The 21,043-nt window shown below is 50.1% G+C and overlaps 1 protein-coding gene across 1 annotated transcript; it reads right to left on the bottom strand.

Moving 5' to 3' along the window:
* Positions 1-230: 230 nt before the first annotated feature.
* SESN2 (sestrin 2) lies at positions 231-17,097 on the bottom strand. Its single transcript, XM_021683618.2, has 10 exons — positions 16,606-17,097; positions 10,086-10,151; positions 8,407-8,604; positions 7,705-7,887; positions 7,385-7,597; positions 6,679-6,829; positions 5,871-5,989; positions 5,320-5,510; positions 1,827-1,971; positions 231-1,260 (listed from the first exon to the last, which is right to left on the bottom strand). Exons 1-10 carry the CDS (start codon positions 16,696-16,698, stop codon positions 1,174-1,176), a joined length of 1,446 nt encoding a protein of 481 aa, XP_021539293.1. The 5' UTR covers positions 16,699-17,097; the 3' UTR covers positions 231-1,173.
* Between the last annotated feature and the right edge of the window lie 3,946 nt (positions 17,098-21,043).

Below are 21,043 nucleotides of genomic sequence, written 5' to 3'. Positions count from 1 at the left end.
TTCTGCAAGATGTGCAGTTTGTTGCTGGCAGGTTGGCCTGAGAGGCCGGGAGTAGACTGAGGCATCACAGAAAGTCTCAGCCCCCAGTCCGCAACTATCTGTGTGGAGGTCGAAGAGGTTGGGCAAGTAGCCATGTTTGGGCACAACCCAAACAAGAACCCTGGGGTCTCCTGACTCTCCCCGAGCCCCTGCCTCTGAAGCCACCCAGAAAGGCTCACTGGATGGGAAAGGTGTGTGGCGGTGCCGTGGGAGATAGGAGAGTGGGGTGCCGGCCTCTGCAGGGCTGGAGCAGCTCCGGGGAGAACAGACTTCTCCCTGTCCTCCCCTCAGGCATTGACTGGGGCTATTGAGGTGAGGCCCTGAAGAACCTCCCCCATAAAGAACCAAAATACAGAGAACTGGTAATACTCCCTCCTCTTCAGAAGGCAAGGGGACCCACAGACACCCCAAACTCTCTAGGAAGAATCTACTTCTTTGATGTGCTTGATATCTCTTCTGGGGCCTCCCACCACCAGGCAGGGGAGAAATGGGTAAGAGGGTGAAGGGGAAGTCAAAGGAGCTAAACCAGGATTAGGGCAACCAGGGAAAAGGGGCCTTCGGGCTGCCTGACAGAACAGGCTTTCGGGGAGCAGAACACACAGACCAGCTGTGACACTGACTTTCACACTGATGGGGGAAGGTAGTGAGATCTGGGAGCGAGGGAGGAGGAGGAAAGGCAAAGCTGCTCGGAGTGTCAGTCCCTGGAGGTCCCTGCCCCTCTCCTTCGCGGCCAGCCAGGGACTTCCCAGTCCAGGAAGGCCCAGTGCTGGTGATGCCTGCAGCCCAGCCTGCTGGCACATGAATCTGAGCTCAGCTCATTTCCCATCCTGTGCCCTCTGCCTCTGGGGTCAGGGGCAGGAAGGAGGGCACGGTCCCTGGGGATCTGCTAGTCCTCTTCCAGCTCCCAGGGGCAGAACTGAGATCCCAGAGTCAGTGCAATGATCCTGTCCATTCCAGTGAGAGAAAAGGAGGGTACGGCTCAGGGGCTGCACGTCACACACAAGCCCACCTCCAGAGTGGGCTGGGAGGGCCTGGGACAGAAAGGGATCGGGGTCTGTCTCCAGACAGAGAAGTCCTTGCAGGGAGGAGGATGCCCCCAGGGGCAGCTGCTCCGGGCCTAGATCCTGCTCGCAGTCAGGTCATATAGCGGGTGATGGCGCGGAGGGCGTAGAGCAGGGCGGCCTGCATGCGGGCCTCCAGGAGCAGCAAGTTCACGTGGACCTGGGGCACAGACAAGGACCTGTTGGCAACTGATGTCACTCCTGGCCATCCCCATCCTTCCCAGACCGCCAGATTCCCGGACCACTTGCCTCATCCTTCTCTCCCATACAGACGCCCTGACCGTTCCTAAGGCTCTGAGCCCTTCGGTGCAATGGCAGCTCAGGAAATTTCAAACCCGTTCGTTCCTGACTAATCTATCTCACAAAACTAAAAACAAGAGCTGGCCCTGGGCACTCATGTTCTCATTTCACCCTCCCGGCAACCTTGAATGCAGGCAGTGTTTGCTCTCATTGTAAAGATAACAAGCTCAGGGGGCAAAGTGACTTGCCCAAGGTCACCATGCTACTGAGTGATCGTGTTTGGATTTGAACCCAGGTCCTTCTGGCTGCCTGCTGAGGACCCTGTGAGGCACAGTCCCATTTTACAGGTGAGTAAACGGAGTCGGAAATCACACAGTGGAGTAGGACTTGAACCCAGGATGGTACACCCAAGTGTCCCAAGCGGCAGAAGACTCAGTCTGGGATACCACACTGGGTCCTGACCCCCTCCTCCCCCAAGGGCTATACCTTCTCTGAGTGGCGGAAGTGCCTCCAGAAGAGGTTGTACATTCTTCGCGTGGTCTTCTCAGGATAGCAGGCCACCGTCTTGATATAGACCTTGAGGTTCCGTTCCAGGAGCTGGTTCACCTCCCCATAGTCATAGTCATCATATCTGGATGGGAAGGCCCCGACAGCATCACTCTCCAAGTGACTCCTCTCCCCTACCCCCACCCTACAGAAGGAGGAACAGAGTGTGGCAAGAAAAAGCAGAAAGTAGGAAGCAAGTAGGAGCTTGGTTCCTCTTAGAAAAATAGCTGATGTCATACATCGCAGGCCACTAGGTTGGCCAGGGACCACTCCAAAGAATGCAGAGAATGAGCATGCTGTATTGAGTACCAGCCATGTGCTGTGTGGACAAGTACTCATGGATCCTCAGAAGTACTAGGTATGCTGTCTACAGAACTATTATACATAATACACTGCTTTCATCAGCCCCATTATTTTATAGTTGAAAGGGAGATTCAGAGAAGTGAAATCACTTGTCCTGGGAATGGAATTCAAACCCAGCTCTGCCCAGCTCCAAGGTCATATTCATTATAGTAAAGGCCATGGAAAAGGAAGAGAGAAAGGGAAAAAGTGAGTACCACTCATTTCACAGATGGGCAAACAAAGGCCTGGAGAAGGCCATTAACTTGCTCAAAGTCAAAGAGCAAGTTGGTGACAGGTCTAGAAGCCACTTTGTCACTCTCCAGTCCAGTGAGCCAGTGAATCATCACAGATTGGTGTGGATGGGGAAGACTGGTTGAAAACCAGAGGACAGACTCAGTAGACAAAGGCACAGGAGTGAGGACCATGTTGGAGAACAGGGGGCCTGGATCTGGGAGCTGGGCAGAAGCAGCCTGGGCCACACTCTAGGATGCCTGTCCCTCCTCCAGCCCCCTGGGACTGGGAAACTATCAATGACCTGCAAGAGGATGCCCAATTAAGCACAACCGAATCCACTCAGTGAAATAGAATTTACAGCTAGTAATACAGAAACATGCATTTTCTACAGGGAACATGGACCTTTCTAAAAATTTGGGATTTTTTTTTTTGGGGGGGGGGATGCTTGGAGTAAACCATTGAATGAGAAAAGCCAGATCACATGTCATTAAAATATGTGCACATTTGATTAAATGAGTAAAATAAGTGAAATGAGGAGGGAGAAAATCTTGTGTTTGTAAAATTGTCTTTTTTGGTTATTTGTGTGAGCAAAAAAGGAGAGAAACACTTGACAATAATAAGAGCAGACGGGATCACAGATATCTTTATTTTCTTCTTTCTGTTATTCCTGTTTCCTAAATTTACTGTAAGTCTAGCTGTTTCTCTTTAGAAACATCAAACATACTTTTTTTTTAAGATTTTATTTATTTATTTGACAGAGAGAGACAGAGTGAGAGAGGGAACACAAGCAGGGGGAGTCGGGGAGGGAGAAGCAGGCTTCCCGCAGAGCAGGGAGCCCGATGTGGGGCTCGATCCCAGGACCCTGAGATCATGACCTGAGCAAAAGGCAGATGTTTAACGACTGAGCCACCCAGGCGCCCCCACACATACATTTTTAAAAATGTAATAACCATTATAACTCCAACTACACAAAAGCAACTACATTAGAAAGAAGGAAAGCAATGGAGAAAGAATGTGGATGTGGTTGTGAAGTAGCTGAATTTGGAGAAAGGTTTTTTTGGTTCCTTAATTCTTTGACTTTCCCACAATGTTATCAGAGTGAGATTTATTCAAATAAAAAAAAAAATTAGTCTGGGGGCACCTGGGTGGCTCAGTCAGTTAAGTGTCCGACTCTTGATCTCAGCTCACCTCTTGATCTCAGGGTTGTGGGTTCAAGCCCTACATTGGGCTCCACCCTGGGTATGGAGCCTACTTAAAAAAATAAATTAAAAGATATATAAATATAAATATATATATTTATATAAATATAAATAAATAGGGCGCCTGGGTGGCTCAGTTGGTTGGGCGACTGCCTTTGGCTCAGGTCACGATCCTGGAGTCCTGGGATCGAGTCCCGCATCGGGCTCCCTGCTCGGTGGGGAGTCTCCTTCTCCCTCTGACCCTCCTCCCTCTCATGCTCTCTGTCTCTCATTCTCTCTCACACAAATAAATAAAATCTTAAAAAATAAATAAAATAAATAAATAAATGGGGGGGGCGCCTTGGCAGCTCAGTCACTTAAGCCTCCAACTCTTGATTTCGGCTCAGGTCATGATCTCAGGGTTGTGGGATTGAACCCCAGATTGGGCTTACGTTGGGCATGGAGGCTGCTTAAGGTTCTCTCTCTGCCCTTCCCTGCCCTCTAAAAAATAAATTAAAAAAAAATAAAAATTAAAAAAATTCGTCTGTGTATATTCTGGACAAGTAATTTCACACCTGCGGCTCATCTACAAGGACTTAGTGCAAGGCTAGTCAGTGCACATGGTGTTTTTAATAGTGAAAAACTACGAACTATCTACACACCCAACTATTGGGAAGTGGTTGAATTAGATTACATCCATAACGGAACACCATGCAGTGGTTAAAAAGCATAAAAAAGGGGCATCTGGGTGGTTCAGTTAGTTAAGCATCTGCCTTCGGCTCAGGTCATGATCCCGGGGTCCTGGGATCGAGCCCCGCATCGGGCTCCCTGCTCAGCAGGGAACCTACTTCTTTCTTTGCCCCTGCCCTCCCCCTCCTTGTGCTCTCTGTCTTGTTTACTCCCTCTCTAAAATAAATAAATAAAATCTTAAATTTAAAAAAAGCATAAAAGATCTAGTCATAGTGACAAGGAAGGCAGATGACAATAGATTATTAGGTGAAAAAAAGCAAGTTGTAGAATATATCAAGCATGCTTCCATTAATTTAAAAAATCTACTTAAAAAAATCAGGAAATACTTAGGTAACAAGACGAAAATGTAATTATCACACACTATCCAGAGATAACCATTATAAATTAACATTTTAGTGTGTAGCCTTGCACACATTTTCCATGCATGCACACATTTCTAGCACAAAAAAGGGGGGAACAAAAGGAAGATCCTGGGTGGTAACCAGCTTTCTTTTTTCTCAACACATTTTGAACACTTTCTTATAGCAATATAAAGAGACCATTATTATAATTTGTAATAGCTGTATATTTTTTCACTGAGTGGATTTAACGTTATTTAAAGTCTCCTACCGATGGGCATTGATGTTGTCCTTATTTATTTAAGAGAAGAACTCCTACTTGGAATGGAAATACATACTCTCTTTTCCTCTCTCTCTCTCTGTAGGTATCTCCACAGTTATCTCTAGGGGGTAGGAGTAAAGAGTTTCATTTACAAGGGTTCAACAGCAGCACATCTATTATCTTTTATAATCAGCAACAAAATGAATTTGCTTTGAAAAATAGTACAGGCAGGAAGAAGGGAAAAGAAAAAATGAAATAGAAGAGGAAACAGCTATGAGCTCAGACTGAGGACTGGTGCACACGTGCACTGGAGGAGGGGCTGTACTCACCTGATACCGAAGACACAGTGGATGTAGTTCCAGATGGCCCTGCGGAGCACGGAGGTGTCTACTCCACTGTGCATGGCCATGGTGTTGTAGGTAAGGCTACAGGCTGCCTGGAACTTTTCATCCAGCAGCTGCCCACCCTCAGGGTAAAGCCGCTGGATCAGTGAATAGCCATGGTCTTCCCAGGTATAATCCTGAGAAATGTGGGAAGGCGTCAGAGAGTAGAATCTTCGGGGCCCACGTCTGGCCATAGGGACCCCATCCTCTGGCGTACAACTTTGCTCTCCATAGTGTGTCTTTCCAGCCCCACAAATCTAACCTGCTGCTTGGCTGGGGCCGAAGAAGCCAAGGAGAATGTACCTTGGTGATTTTCTCCCTGTGATCAGGATCCCCTGAGCTTAGGGCACAGATGGGTCCTGTTATGATCTAGGGTCTCCCATTTCCCTCGTGGAATCTTGAGGGAGAAGGTGCCCGACTCTCTAACCACTCAAACCATCCACCCCCTGCTTGTCTGTAAACCCAGAGCAATGCCAAGAATAGCCTGGAGAGCCTACCTGGGCACGGAAGGTGGGGGGCGCTTCAGCCCCTCGCCGGGTGAAGTCCTCATATCCAAAAGTGGGGTCCTCCACAAAGCATAGCATGTCTGGGTGTGGAGAGGTCTCCAGGATGTCAGCTAAGGATGTCAGAAAGAGGCCACCGTGAGGCCAAGGCACGGAGTATAGGGCATCTACTCCTGATTAATCAATAGGTGGCTGGGGGGAGATGAGGCAGGCCCATGGACCTGGGGGATAAGGCCCCCGGTAATATTAGCAACCCTAACAACAGTAGTCCTTTATGGAGCCACTTACTCTGTGCTAAGAGCTTTGCTTCCATTGTCCCATTTACCCCACAAACCAATCCTTCACATGGGAGGAGACAGATGCCCTGAGATAGGAAGTAATCAGGGGTCGCATTGCCAGAAGGGCTGACAGGTCACGATTCAAACCCAGGTCTGACCCTAAAGCCCATGCTCGGAACCTCTTAGAAGTGGTTGAGACGGGGCGCCTGGGTGGCTCAGTCGTTAAGCGTCTGCCTTCGGCTCAGGTCATGATCCCAGGGTCCTGGGATCGAGCCCCGCATCGGGCTCCCTGCTCCACGGGAAGCCTGCTTCCCCCCTCTCCCACTTCCCCTGCTTGTGTTCCCTCTCTCGCTGTGTCTCTCTCTGTCAAATAAATAAATAAAAATTAAAAAAAAAAAAGAAGTGGTTGAGACATGGCTGCCTCCAAAATACAAGAGGCGCCGTGCACGGAGATGCCTTCTCCCCAGTAGAGATGGTGTAGGAAGGGGGCAGTCCCTGGACCCTGGATGCCTATGGGCCTGTACCTGAGGGAGTCACCAGAAGGCTCTCTGACTTCTCCAGCTCAAAGCGGCTCTCCATCTCCTCCTGGGACGCTCCCTCATCCCGTAACAGGCTCTCCTGCAGCTGCCTCATGCGTTCCATCAAAGCTTCCACGTCCCGGGCAGCCTCAAAGCCCTGGAGGAGGGACCCAGCGGTGATGGTTTACTCCTCGGGCCCCAGGAAACTCCACACATCCTTCCCACAAGCCAGGCCTTCCCGAGTGATTGCAAAGGCCTACTGCTCCTGAGGCAGTCTCTGTGCTGTGGGCAGCTCGCATGGTCTGTGTTTTCCAAAACGAAGTTTAAGAAGCTATGGGACAGGCATGTCTTCTCTGAGCATCAACTTCTCTCACAGGAAAGGGATTGTTAAAGTATCTATAATTTTATATTAAAACAAACAAGACCATCTTATAGAGTAAGAGGCAAACTTTGTAAAGTGCTAATACCCAGGAGACCTTAAGCCTATGACGCAACATGCTGAAGAGCCCACCACGCGGTTATTTCATTTAATCCTCACAACCACTATGAAGTAGGGGTTTTCAGCCTCATTTCACAGATGAGCAACTGAATCTCAAAGTCAACTAACTTTTCTGAGGCCTCTCAGTGTGAGATAGGGAAGCCCTGGCTTCCATCTAAGGACCAGAGGCCATGCTTGCTTCCTCTCCCCACAAGACCCAGGCCCATGACTTACCCCAGAGTGGTTCATTGGGTCCCTGCTGGGGGGGCTACTCTGCTCACTGGGGGGTGAAGGTGCCTGGGGGGCAGGGCTGCCCTCCGAGTCCCCCTCAGGGAGGATGCCACAGCCAAACACGAAGGAGGCCAGTGAGTGGCAGTGGGTGAGCAGGACCAGGGCCTGGATGAGCTCGGCCAGAGACCAGCTGTGCTCGCCCGTCTTCAGCAAGGCCTAGAGAGGAAAGAAGGCCAGACTTGCTCAGTGCCTGGCCCTGGGCTGATTGCCTGACATGCCCCAGCCCAGCCCCTGTGCTCCCTGTGCCTCTCTGCCCTTGGCACCTGGATGTGCTCCTTGGTGATGAGCCACGGCCGGTGTGCCAGCAGCTTGTTGATCTCACTGAGCTTGCGGAGCTTCTCCGGGGCCCGATGGAGACCAAGCAGCCACTCAGGGTCACCGCCAGTCTGCAGAAACTCAGCCATGTGGGAACCCACCAGGTAGGAACACTGGTGGCGGGCGGCAGCCTGTGGAGGGGGTGGACAGAGCCTTGTTCAGGGCGGTTGCCCCACGGACGGAGAAATCGCAGGCCTCACTGTTGCCAGGGAGGCAGGACACTTAGGTCCTAACCCAGCTCCGCTAGTTTGCTGTCCTCCTTGGGCAGGTCACCTGACTCTTTTGTGCCTCAGTTTCCTGATTCTGACTAAAAATGCCTCTCTGGGGCGCCTGGGTGGCTCAGCTGATTAAGCATCCAACTCTTGATATCAGTTCAGGTCTTGATCTATCTCAGGGTCATGAGTTCAAGCCCCACATTGGGCTCCATCCTGGGTGTGGAGCCTACTTAATTAAAAAAAAAAAAAAAACAAACTTCTCTTCAGAATCCAAAATTCTGTGGATGATCAGATAAAGTTAGGGCTTTCCTCTGCTTTGGGCGGCCTCTCCTCCTGGCCTATGATATGAATTCAGGAAGCACCCAGCAAAGAGATCTAAAGACCAAATTCCCCTATGTGGCCAACCCTACAAGAGTTGGGCTCAGACAGGCTCACCATGATGGCAATGTAGTGGCGCCAGGAGCTGGCCAGGGGCCCATCCGTGTGCAGCAGGAGGTAGTGCAGGCGCCAAAAGCAGCTAAGGTAGTCAGGGTGGAGGCCCATCACCACCGCCAGGTTGTCCACCCGGCCCGAGGACATCAGTGCCTCCAGCCGCAGGTGCTGCTCCAGGCTCTCCGCGCCCTCCTGAAGGACCTGCCAAGCAAAGGTGAGAAGGTGGGTTCCCGTCCTGCACGCCACGCCAAAGAGACCGACGTATTAATTGCATTGGGACTATAATAGCCAAGAAACTAAAAATGACCACCATGTCCAAAAAAGGGAAAATAGGGGAGGAAAAGATAATTCATTGCGTGATTTCCTCGCTCAAGATTACAGATCTGGCAAGTGACAGAACGTGGATCCAAAATCAGATTAGCACCAAAGCCTATTTATTTCCTTCATTATAAAAGAGGACCGCTTATTTACAAATGAAAAAATAAAATACAAGAACAATACTTGAGTTGAAAATTCCGGGCTAGATATAAATAATCAGCAGGTGGTTGTTTGCTTTCCATTTACAAAGGGTGGAGAAGGAACTGGGGGAGGGGGGGGTAGGTTAGACATTTGTTAACAGCTCATTAACTACTTGGCTACACATTTAGGAGAGCAAACAGGACGACAAAACATTTGTTTTTGTTCACCGAAGGCCAAAGAAATAGGAGGAATCTATTATTTTAAAATCTTTCTGCGCATGGATTTTGAAGGTATCCCCACCTCCACCAAACCCACGCTAGAATGTCAGCTCCGCGATGGCAAGGATTTGTGTCTGTCTTGTTCTCTGCTGTCTCCCAGCACCTACAACAGTGCCTGACATAGATTAATCATTCAGTCGATGTCTGTTAAATAAATGAATGAATGATCTGACTCAGTGGATGAATGATATCTCTTGTATTAAGTGACAAAAATAAAGAATATGACAACAGCCCCCTCCCCCAAATGTCGTAAACTATGACCTTGGTTCATATGACAGAAAGTCCAGGAAACAGTGATAAATGGTTAAGCAACAGTGATTACCTCTGTGGGAGGTGAGATTACAGGAGACTCGAGCTTTCTGAGACATTAAGAATTTTCTTATAATGAATATTACTTTTGAAGTTGAAAAAAAATGTCATATATGTATAGTCAAGGAAGAGCAGTTAATACAGGTAGTTCTCTCTTCTTCTTTTTTTTTTTTTAAAGATTTATTTATTTATTTGAGAGAGCGAGAATGAGAGAGAGAGAGAGCACATGAGTGGGGGAGGGTCAGAGGGAGAAGCAGACTCCCCGCCGAGCAGGGAGCCCGATGCGGGACTCGATCCCGGGACTCCGGGATCATGACCTGAGCCGAAGGCAGTCGCTTAACCAACTGAGCCACCCGGGCGCCCAAGATAGTTCTCTCTTCTTAAAGAAGAACAGGCCTTGTTCTGGGAACCAAAAGTTTGTTCATTAGCTGGCTGTGTCATCACTTTATCTCTTTGAGCCTGTTTCTTCCCAGCAACGTGGGGTTGATATGCATGCTTCACAGAGCTGTTTGTGGGTTAAGTGAGTCAGGAACCTGAAGCTGCTATGTCAAGAGACAGGAAAAGACCCCCATCCACACAATGTCCCATGTCCTTTCTTCCCAGGGACCAAGAATTCCTAACCCCTTCCAAGCTTACCTCCTCGACCGGGATGAAGGCACTGGGCCCTCGAGGGCCTCGCCGAGCCCGGCCTTCCCTCTGCTCCTAGAAGGCAACACGTCATGGTTATTGGAGGTAAAAGGGAGGACTAGGAGTATAGTTATCTCTCCAGCTTTGTCCTTCTACCCAATGGGCCGCACTGAGCTTTTAAAACCACCCTTTTGGTACACCCCGCATGGAGGAGTCAGGTGGGAGATATACACCTGTTGGCAGGTGGAGAAAGGGTAAGCAAGAAAGAGGGCTCACCCCACAGGCTGAGTTCTTCAGGAACTGGGCAGGGACCCAGGAACCCCAGGGGCATGGGGAAGGGAAATACACAGCCACCATGGTGCATACCTCTCTAGGAGGCCACCATTTTAGCAGCCCTGGAGATCCCATACAAGAAACCCCCTCATTTGCATCCTGCAGCCAGGCGCCCCAGTACCTTAGATTTCTTTTTTTTTTTTTTAAAGATTTTATTTATTTATTTGACAGAGAAAGACACAGCGAGAGAGGGAACACAAACGGGGAGTGGGAGAGGGAGAAGCAGACTCCCCGCCGAGCAGGGAGCCCGATGCGGGACTCGATCCCGGGACTCCAGGATCATGACCTGAGCTGAAGGCAGTCGCTTAACCAACTAAGCCACCCAGGTGCCCCAGTACCTTAGATTTCTATGATACGGCCTCAACTGCTCTCCACTTGTCACTTCTTCATCTCTCCCACCACCACCACCTCACAGACTATAACCATCTCTTGTCTGGACCGCCACCCACAGCCTCACCAATGGTCTCCCTCCCTCCCCTCCCCTGTCCTCTCCTACCGATCCTCTCCTAGATTAACAAAACAAATGAATAAGGAAACCATCCTCCCTGAACTACACCTCTAGAACTAGAAGCACATGCAGTGAGTCCATGACACTGGTGGCTTCTAGGAGGGCAAATTTCTGCAGCCAAACGAAATTTTCTCAAGTGCAAATCTGATCAACTGGCTTAAAACCCCGCCTCTAGCTCCCATAGCCTTCCAGGCAAATCAGTGGTCCAGCCCTACTGTTCTCCCACTGGTCACTCCTTTTGCAAAACTAACTCATCGTCTTCCAGGGTCTGGGAACCTTCTTCTGACCCTCAGCTGTGACCCTACAATTCCTGGTGCTTTTGCTTCTGAAAACGTTGTGTTGTAATGGTCCTGTGCCAGATCACGTTTTGTGGAGAGCAGGGCCAGGTCACTCACACCAACCTGTGAATCAAGAAAGCAGAGAAAGCAGAGCAGAGTGGAGGGAAGGCTGACAGAAGCCACTCTTCTGACGCCATGTTTTGGAGGAGCCTCTTCGGAAACCGTCAGTCATGTACTCACTAAATCTGCTCCTAGTCTGAGAGGTGGGGTTCAGAGAGGATGTTTTATTTATTCATTTGTTTTGGTAACTGGGAGGGGGCTCTCAGTACTGGCCTTGGAAACAGCTTACCCAAACCAGAGTCATGCCCTCACTGGACAGAGACAGCGTCCCCCTAACTCTCCCCTCCTCATTGGAAACCAGACTGAGTATCAATCCCTAGGGTTCCAGGGACTAAAGATTGTAATTGAACCTTCCTTCTCGGCCAAAGACCCCTGAGGGAGGCAGAACTCTGGGACTCTCAAAGACCACACAAAAAAGAACATATGGGATCTGGACGTCCCAGGTCCGAGTACCAATTCTGCTACTAACTTGCTGTGTGACTTTGAGAAAGTGACCTAGACTCTCTGGGCCTTAATCTTGGACAAAGAAGGTAGCTGGGCTAATTGCTTAGGCCCCTTTCAGCCCACACTTCTGGAAGTTACCAGGCCAGGCCGGTCCAAGTCCAGCACAGAAATCCCAGCAATCTCTAAGTACTCTTTCAGCTTCCCTCCTCCCTCACCAAAGAAAAAAAGCCTAACAGCTCGGTCTAGTAGGAGATAAGGACTGCTGACTCCACAATCTGGGCCTCTCCCTCAGGGGACCTGAGGACAGATAGAAAACCATAGCCTGGGGAGGGGAGAGAGGGCTAGGGGAGGGGGGCCTGGAGGGCCCCCCCCCAGGCTGCTGTGGAGGTACAGGGAACAGCCTTGGGAACCCCTTCTTACTCTAAAATTTGCCCCAAGACCTGTCAAGGCAAGGAACTGATACCTGTGGGTCTTTAGGTGGTAAATCTGGACCCACCATTTTCAGTCGTGATGATGATCATGATGGTGACAGCCACGATAATTATAGAGTACATTTAAAAGATACGAGCTCTTGGCCCAGAATACCTGGGCTCATGTGACAACTCCACCACCTATTATCTGCTAGTTATGGGAGCCTCCGTTTCCCTATCAAATAATGGGGATAATAGTACCCACTCTCACTGGGCAGTCATGAGGATTTAATGAGATAATGCCCTACAGCCTTTACCTCAGTACCTCTATCACCAGAAGCACTTAATAAAAGTCAGCAGTCAGCGATCATTAACTCGGTGTAATTTCAAACAAGGGCTTTTCAGCTGGAGCAGTACAAAGCCCCTTTGAAAAGCTTTTAAAAAGATGCCAATGCCAAGGTCCCACCTCCAGCAATTCTAATTTAATTGGGTGGGGCCCAGCATAATTTACAGCCAAGGTGGAGGGCCACTGTTTCACACCCTTTATTGATCATTTTCTCAAGTATAAGGCACTGTGCTAAGTGCTTTCCAGGTGGAAACTGAATTAATTTGTTCATTCAACAAATATTTTTGATGACTACAACGCAGGCAGCTAGAGAACAGGAGTGAAAAGACAGGCTCAGCCTTCACAGAATTTATGATCTAAAGGAGAATGACAGATGATGAATAGGGTTTCAAAGCACAGATTGTATAAAGTAAATGAAATAGAGCGACACGAGAGTGTATGATGGGGTGGGGGTGCACCATATATTAGTCTGAGGAGACAAGGAAAGCTACTGGGGAGGTAACCTTTGTGTTGATATCTAAATATCAAACATCTAGAAGAGTTGATGAGAAGGCAGCAGGGCCCATAAAGATCTAGGGGACCAGCATTCCAGCCAAAGGGAACAGAAAACACAAAATCCCGAAGGCAAGACCACGTAGATTCCAATCCAGAGCTCCAATACCCTGAAAGCGTCTCTGACCCTGACACCCAGAACTTTAGGAGAAGCAGACAGGGCAGGGTCCCGCTGCCAAGGGATGATACCTCCAAATCAGCCCTCCCCTATTTCCTGGGGTGGGAAGTCATAATAACAATGGGAGGTAGCACCACTGATTACCATCAGCTAGGCATTTCGCTGCACGTATAGGTAGGATCTACTAATACTCCTAGGACTCCCATTTTACAGATGATGATTGAGTTTCAGCGAGGTCAAGTCAGGCTTTGCACCTGGGGTTCACCAGGAGTTCACCAGGAGCTCCTCCTCCTTGCCCCCGTTCCCTGAGATTCACTGCTCCCAGACACGGCACCTGCATACTGTGTTTTTGCTTACTTGGAGGGCACACACTGGATCTAGAGCTAGAGCTGTTCCCCCAGTAACACTGAAGTCAGAGGGCCCTCTCAGTGGCCACTGAGCGGGGAGGGCTTCAGGCAAGTTGTAAAAAGAGGATAATCACCCCTCAAGCTCAGTGCCTGGCGCCTAATTTAAACACTCGCTAAATGTTATTTTTTATATTAGCTCAGGCATTTGCACACAGGTTCCATCTACTCTTCATCAGTTTGGGGCTGGGGGTAGGGGTCTCTATGTTGCATCCAAGGAAGGATTAAGATTCCAAAGTTTAAGTACCAGCCAACAAGTGGCCAGCCTGAGATGTGAGCTCAGTTCAGTTTGGCTTCCAAGGGTTCTGTCCACCACCCACATCAGCCTCTCGGAGTAGCCCCAGTCTTTATTCTCGGTATCCTATCCAGAGCCTGCAACCCCCCGGGACTCAGCTACACACACCTATGAAGTCACTCTGCCAGCCGGGAAGGGGCAGAGACTCCCCATACCCCACTCCACGGGCAGCTGTCTGCAGAACTTACATACCTGCCTGAGTTTACACAGGAGAGGGAGATGCGTAGCCCAAGCAGCCTCTTACCTCCAGCCTTGGAGGGAGGGGGTGTGAGTGGTGCCATGGGCTGGGCACGGGGCTAAGTGCTTTACACATATGATCTGGCTGCTTTCTCACAACTACCCTGAGAGAAATAGGGCTTATTGTTCCTTCTTCAGAGACCGCTCACTGAGGCTCTTTCTGAGTCCTGCTCCAGACTACGGAGCTCAGATCTGGCTTCGAAGCACGCACAGGTCACAAGGGTCAGTTAAGCCAACAAGGGGCAAAGAGTTAGGAGCACTTCTTAGGTGCTAAGAACAGTGCTGGGGATGTGACCTACAGAATGTTTCTAGTCTAGCAAAGGAGACACACAACATGCGGATCACATGACTGTTACACTATCATTGGGATTAAAGCCCCAGCCACTGAAAAGAGGGACTGAAAGAGGGTATGCACAAGGGACTTTTCAGGTGGGGGAGGGAAAGCTTCCCTGAGGAAGTTATGTTTGAGGAAGTGATGCTAGAGCCCAAGAGGGCTCTAAATACATACTACCAGTCCTAGAGTGAAGTCCTAGAGTCTGTAGGCCTTGACCCCTCTAGGTTAAGGGCATGTGGTGAAGTGATGGGAGTTGAGGGGCTTGTACATTTGGGTGTCCCCTTGGGCATCAGGCTCTGTAAGTTCAGCGCCCTACTGTCTTCTAAGGATTCTGCTTAAAGCAGACATCTTCCCAAGGTCCTCTTTTTCTTGAGAGAGAAGAGTATGTGGAAAGGGTTCAGATATCACCATCTTTCCCTTGCTGCTGACAAGTGGCTTCCACCTAGAGGCCACTCCCTTAGAGCCTGCCCAGACCACCTGGGGCACTACTTCTCCCCAAGCCACTTCCCAGAGAGGGATGGGCCAACTCTCACCTCAGGCAAGAGGGACAGGTTCAGGCACCCCATTGTGACACACTCTGGGGAAAGGGAAATGACCACATTCTAATGATACCCAGCATCTCTGACTCAGTTACTATGTTCCAGGCGCTGTGCTTTAGCCTTCGCTTGTATTCTGTCATTTCTCCCAGCAATCCTGAGAGATACTATCAACTCTCCATGGGAAGAAATTGCAGACGGGAGAAATGATCACTTGGCCAAGGTCACACAGCGAGTGAATGGGAGGGCTGGTATATGTGTTCTCAATAATAATACGACTCCCCCTAACCCCCACCAGAAAGAAATGGACTCTAAGTGACCTGGTTAAAGCCACTCAGCAGAGAAATGACAGGAGTGGGCTTCATTCTTCCACCTGGGGTTCTTAAACCATGATGGGGGGAGGGTAAACAAGCTCACAGAAAACCCAGGACACAAACCATCCACCGCTGGAGGTAGGACCCCTAGAAACCAAGCGGCTCGGAGAAGGGCAGCGATTTTCCCAGGGTCACACAGTTTAGGACTAGCACTTGTCGCACTCCCAGGCCCAGCAAGACACGTGCACCATGCTCCAGGCCTGGAAACTAAAACAAACAAAACTCTCTGTAGTGCCAAGCACACTAGGGATTCCTAGAGATGCCCAGGCCAAAGAATGAGCTACTTGGTCGGGCCAGTAAGGAAGTCTCTCCACAGCCCCTCCTAGGCCTCAATTTCCTCATTCTGGGAAATGGGGCTATAGTGTAGCTCCTATTTCGCTAGTTTAGTACTAAGGACTCAGAAAAGGCAAAACCCGGAGACCAGCATCTAGTAGGTGCTTGAGAAATGATAAGATGTTCATTGTCGGTGGTGGTTGTGGTGGTGGTGGTGATGGGAGGAGGCAGGAGGTGTGTCAGATTAGGCCCAGCCCATTCCTAGCTTTACTGCAGAGTCCCTGCGAAACAAACTTCTGCGACCTCAGACCACTTAGTAGGGCGCAGCCTAATCCGCGCTTGCCTTCGGGAGCCCCGTCCAGGGTTTCTCCCCTTTTCACCCAGCTTCGGCCGCCGCGTACCCTGCAGCCAGCCAAGGCCCCGGAACGCCCGCGCTCCCCCGCTCCAAATCGGGGGTGCAGGTGTGGGCGGGGGACGAGGTCGACCTTCACTAGCAAGTCCCGGGTGCCTCAATCCCCGCACTGGGAGATTGGAATGGGGACGTATCCTAGAAAGAGTCCTCCGCCCGCCAGCCCCAGCCTAGAGGAAGGGAATCTGCGGAAGGGGGCGGGGAGGAGGAGTGGTCGGGCCGCAGCGGCCGGGATTTGCCTGGACTTGAAGATTCTCCGGTCAAGAGCCCAAACCCAAGATAATCTCGAGAAGGCCCCCCTCTCATTGGCCAGGAGTCCGAGGGAGCCAGGGAAGGTTCCACAGCCCCGGGGGGAGGGGGAGGGGGCGGGGGCGGAGAGGGCCGAGACAGCCAGTTGATGCAACCCCATTCCTAGGTTACGCGCTCCACTCCCCCCTCCCCGAGCCCCGGGCGTTGTGGAGGGGTGGGGGGTGCGCACAGACTCAGCTCGGGATAGCCCGAAGCTCGGCCGCAGCTCGGGGCTCAAGGGAAGAGCGGCGTCGCTCGGCCGCTGCTTACCTCTCCGGCCCCGGGGCCGCCGCCGCCACCGCCCGGGGCGAACGGCAGGTAGCCCTTCAGCTCTGCGCGGCACTCGGAGTCTGCAACGATCATGGTGTGTGCCAGGATCCGGCCACTGCTCGCCGGCGACCCGTGCACCCCAGGGGGTTTGGGACGGACGCACACAGGAAGCCGGGATTGGGGGCCGCTGGGGAGGTTCTAGAGCCCCGGGGTGTCTCTCGGGGTTCCAGAACGCTCCGAAAGCCCAGAACCCGCGAACAGCCGCTCCTCCGCTGGACTCTCCCCTCGGCCGGCTTCTGGAACGGTGAATGGCCTCAGGAGCCTGGGATTGGCCGCGGCCCAGGGGTTTTCACGGCCCGGAGTTCCTCGGAAGTCCGCAGTGGCCACGGCTGCTCGCCAACCCAGCCCTCTTCAGCATCCCCACCGCGGAACTGCCAGCGCTCGCCCGGCTCTGACACCAGCAGCGCCACTCAGCCTGCTGCGGTCCCCGGGGGAGGGCGGGGACACAAAAGCCCCGCGCCGCAGCCAATCAGGTGCCTGTTTCCCGGGGAGGCGGGGGCGACACCGCCCCCTGGAGCCGACTGCTCGGCCAATCGGCACCGGGAAGCGCCCTGGAACTCTGGGAGCTGTAGTCAGCCCCGGATGAATGCTGCAAACTTTTGCAAAAGGGTTTAGTCAGATCGTTGGCAATATCAGCGTAGAGTGACAGCCAAGAGAGTCATTAGGGCTGCGTGATGAAACGGGACTTCACCGGGCTGGGCCGGAGAGCCGGGTGTGAAATCCCTCCCAAGTACGTTCTTCAGCTTTTCAGTTCCTGCAGGGACTGGTTAGGGTTAGGAGAGCTCGTGCTAATTACAGAGCTGAACCCCAGATATTTGAAGATTAGAGGGCACAGCCCTGTCCCCCTGGCCTCCGGGAGAGCTCCACCTTAAAATGTACCAGGCATGGGGAATCCATCTTAAATGTGGAGTCCCTGGAAAAGCCATTCATCGAAAGGTCCTTGGCAACGCCAAGGAACAATCCCTATGCTGCAGTTTCCTCTCTTTTGCTTCCTTGGGGCCTCCTCCAGTCCTATCTTCCAGCCCTGCCACTCCCTTTCTAGAAACTTTGAGACAAGGTGTTCTCCTGGGTCTTTTCTCACATCTCTCTCTCTGGCCACTCCTTCTCGGACTCCCTGGAACGTGGGTGTTCCCCAGTTTCTGTTTTTATCCCTCCTCTCTCCAGACACTCTGGCCCTCCCTGATCTCATCCATTTCCTGGGCTTCAGTGTTCCATTTGGGAGTAAATTGCTTCCACCAGCACCTCAGCACCTCAAAGTGAATTCACCTCCTGTTCCCTTCCCACAGTCTCTTCCGTCAGTTTTTCTTTAGAACTTCATGTTTTGTTTCCATCTAAAAGTCACTGTTTCCTCTGGATAGAGAATCCTGGGTCGGCTAGATGACCTCCAAATTTCCCTCTGAGACTTTCTGAGACTTACCATTCCAAGGATGACCCTCTGATTTGGTCTCCTGCCTCCAGCTCTTGGAAGAGGGAAATGAATTTCACCCTCCGCTGGGCAGCAAAGGCACTTGGGCTGGGGCTCTATTATAACACCTATCCCACTCTACTTTGTATTGTAATTTTCTGTGTACATGTCTTATCTGACCCTCTTGATTATAAGCTCCTTGAGGGCAGGGTCCATGTCTTGACATCTTTGTCTCTGCCCTAGGCCACCAAGGGTGTCCTGCCAATCATATGCCCTTGGTGACTGAATCTTTCTTTGAATTGAATCCCCCTCTAAATGAGCATATGTCAGATTCAGATTTCATTGTTTTGAAGATTTTATTTATTTATTTTGAGAGAGAGAGCACGAGCGGGGCGGGGAGGGGGGCAGAGGCAGAGGGAGAGAGAGAGAATCTCAAGCAGACTCTTTGCTGAGCGTGGAGCCTGATGTGGGGTTTGGCCCCACAACCCTGAGATCATGACCTGAGCTGAAATCGAGAGTCAGACACCCAACCGACTGAGCCACCCAGGCGCCCCCAGATTTCATTTTTAAAATCTACTTTGTAATATCAATGTTTAAAGATTTATTTATTGATTTGAGAGAGAGGAGTAGCAGAAGGAGTGGGAGAGAGAATCTCCAGCAGATTCCTCGCTGAGTGCGAAGCCTGACACAGGGCTTGATCTCGGAACCCTGGGATCATGACCTGAGCCGAAATCAAGCATCAGACACTCAACTGACTGAGCCACCCAGGCACCCCTGTAATGTCAATATTTAGATCAGAAAGTTTTACTGGTATTTCATCAGCTACAAAATAAAGGTCAAACCTCTAGATTGACATTTATATCTGCCAAGATCTACCTCAGTCTACCTTTCCAGTCTTATCACCTGCCACATCCATGTTTCTTGTTTGGCCTTCAAACCTTTCTTCCAGTAGCTCTCTCTGCAAATCTCTGCCCACAGAAATCCTACCCAGCATTCAATGCTTTCATGCATGTTTGTGGCCTGAATGAAGCCTTCAAAATGCCACTTCCTACAGAAAGGGTTGCTTTTTCAGCTCAGCTGAAAATAATCTCTTCCACTCCTCCACTCCTCAACACATTGTTTCTACCTCTTTATACCACTGATCTCCAAATTTGATGCAGCCTTGTTATCATCTCTGTGTGTCTTACCCCTTCCTTCTAACTCAAAATGGAAGATATTACCGATCACTTTTGCAAAGTGAGGAAATTTGAGCTCAAAAAAGGTAAAGCTTCATGTCAAGGTCATACCATATCTTCTTTTGGCTGCACCAGGCTGCGCCAGAGCTCCTTTGAGGCAGTGTCTAATTGTCTTTGTATCCTCCATTAGCATGTAGTGGGTCCTCAGCAAATATTTTTGAATGAATAAATATGAGTGACTCTCCTCTGTAGAATAATCCCTTAGAATCTTCAAGGGAGCCACTAAATCATTCTCATGACTTCACTTACAAACTTAGTGATTTTGTTAAAAGGAAAAGCAAAGGATACTGATATTCTCAATTTGATGAGCTTTTGTGCCCCAGTCTCCAAGGAAGGAAAGCTCAGGGAGGCACAGATACTACCATTTACTGGGCTCCAACAGTAGTGCAGGATATATGTATTATCTCATGTAACTCTGACCACAATCTGGTGAGGTATGCGTTATGCTCCCATTTGACTGATCCGAGGAAATTGAGGCTCAAGAGGTTTGTTGGCCAAGATAGCTTAGTAATGCATTGAGTAAGGATGTCAAACCCACGCAGAAATGACTCCAAAGCAAAAACTACACACACCATAGATGAGAGAAGGACCCGAACTGTAAGAAGCAGGCTGGCACAAGGAAGTAATGCATAAAGCAGAATTACAATATATTAATTGGGAGTGACAAATATAATTGTCAAGTGGCCTGTAATTGGTGGGCCAGCATATCCCTCTTTATAGGACAGCCTCCATGAAAAGCCAAGTTACCGTCTGAAAGTGGCTAGGGCAGTTGAAATCTGAGCAAAAGAAACCAGTGAAAAGATGAATCACTGAACCAGCTCCACTTAGAGCAAACCTGCTGGTCAGGGCTCCTGCTTCTTCCCTCTCTCTTTAATTCAGTAAACATTTATTGACCAGCTAGTGTGTACCAAGCTCTGCCCTGGGCTCTGGAAATCCAGCAGTGAAGCTGCTTGCCCAGCAAGGCATGGCCTGGTGAAACAGGCTGGGCTTATTCCTCCCCTCCCCCACACCTTGTATTTTTGGTTCAGTAAAGATCTCCACCTCCTGTTGCCATACTCGCTCGACTCTTGCATCAGCTATGTTGAGGCCACTGATTGGCCAAAGCTTTTTTTATTCTTCAATCACATTCCAGCCCCGAAGATACATCTAGATTGGATTTGAAATGTTTTTGAGGTTTCTTCAGCTTCAGACCCTCTCACAGATTTTAACCCTAATGGGATTCTCATCTGTTCTGTGTTCATTCTTCCTGAATTAATTTTCTGATCCCAAATTCTGGAATCACTTTGCTATAATAACCTTGTACCCTGACCATACCTGGGGCTGTGATTTATACCCCAGCTGTAATTTTCTGAGCTCTTTTTATTGTTTTCACTGCCCCCCCCACCCCCATCTCAGAATATAATTCCTGCCTTGGGGGAGCTTTCAGGAAAGATACCTAACTCCAACTGGTTTGATAAATCAGACCCACCCTCCATGGCTCATTCACACATTTGTACATTTAATTACTCATTACGCAGGCATTGTGCTAGGTGCTAGGAAGATCCTTCTGGCTGACAGGTCCCTGCTGTCAAGCCTTACAACCAAAATTTAAATTGTCCTTTGGAGTTGTGCATTAAGGGGTAGGACGGCCACAGACTCTAGGAAACATAGCCAACTGTCTCCTAAGACCACTGCCCAGGAGTCAGGCACCTAGGGTGCTAGATTTTAGCTATGCAACCTAAAGTGATTTTTTTTTCTT

Source organism: Neomonachus schauinslandi, chromosome 4 (assembly GCF_002201575.2).
Source record: "Neomonachus schauinslandi chromosome 4, ASM220157v2, whole genome shotgun sequence".
NCBI lineage: Eukaryota > Metazoa > Chordata > Mammalia > Carnivora > Phocidae > Neomonachus > Neomonachus schauinslandi.
The sequence above is the reverse complement of the archived record's forward strand: the minus strand, read 5'-3'. Positions and strand labels throughout refer to the sequence as shown.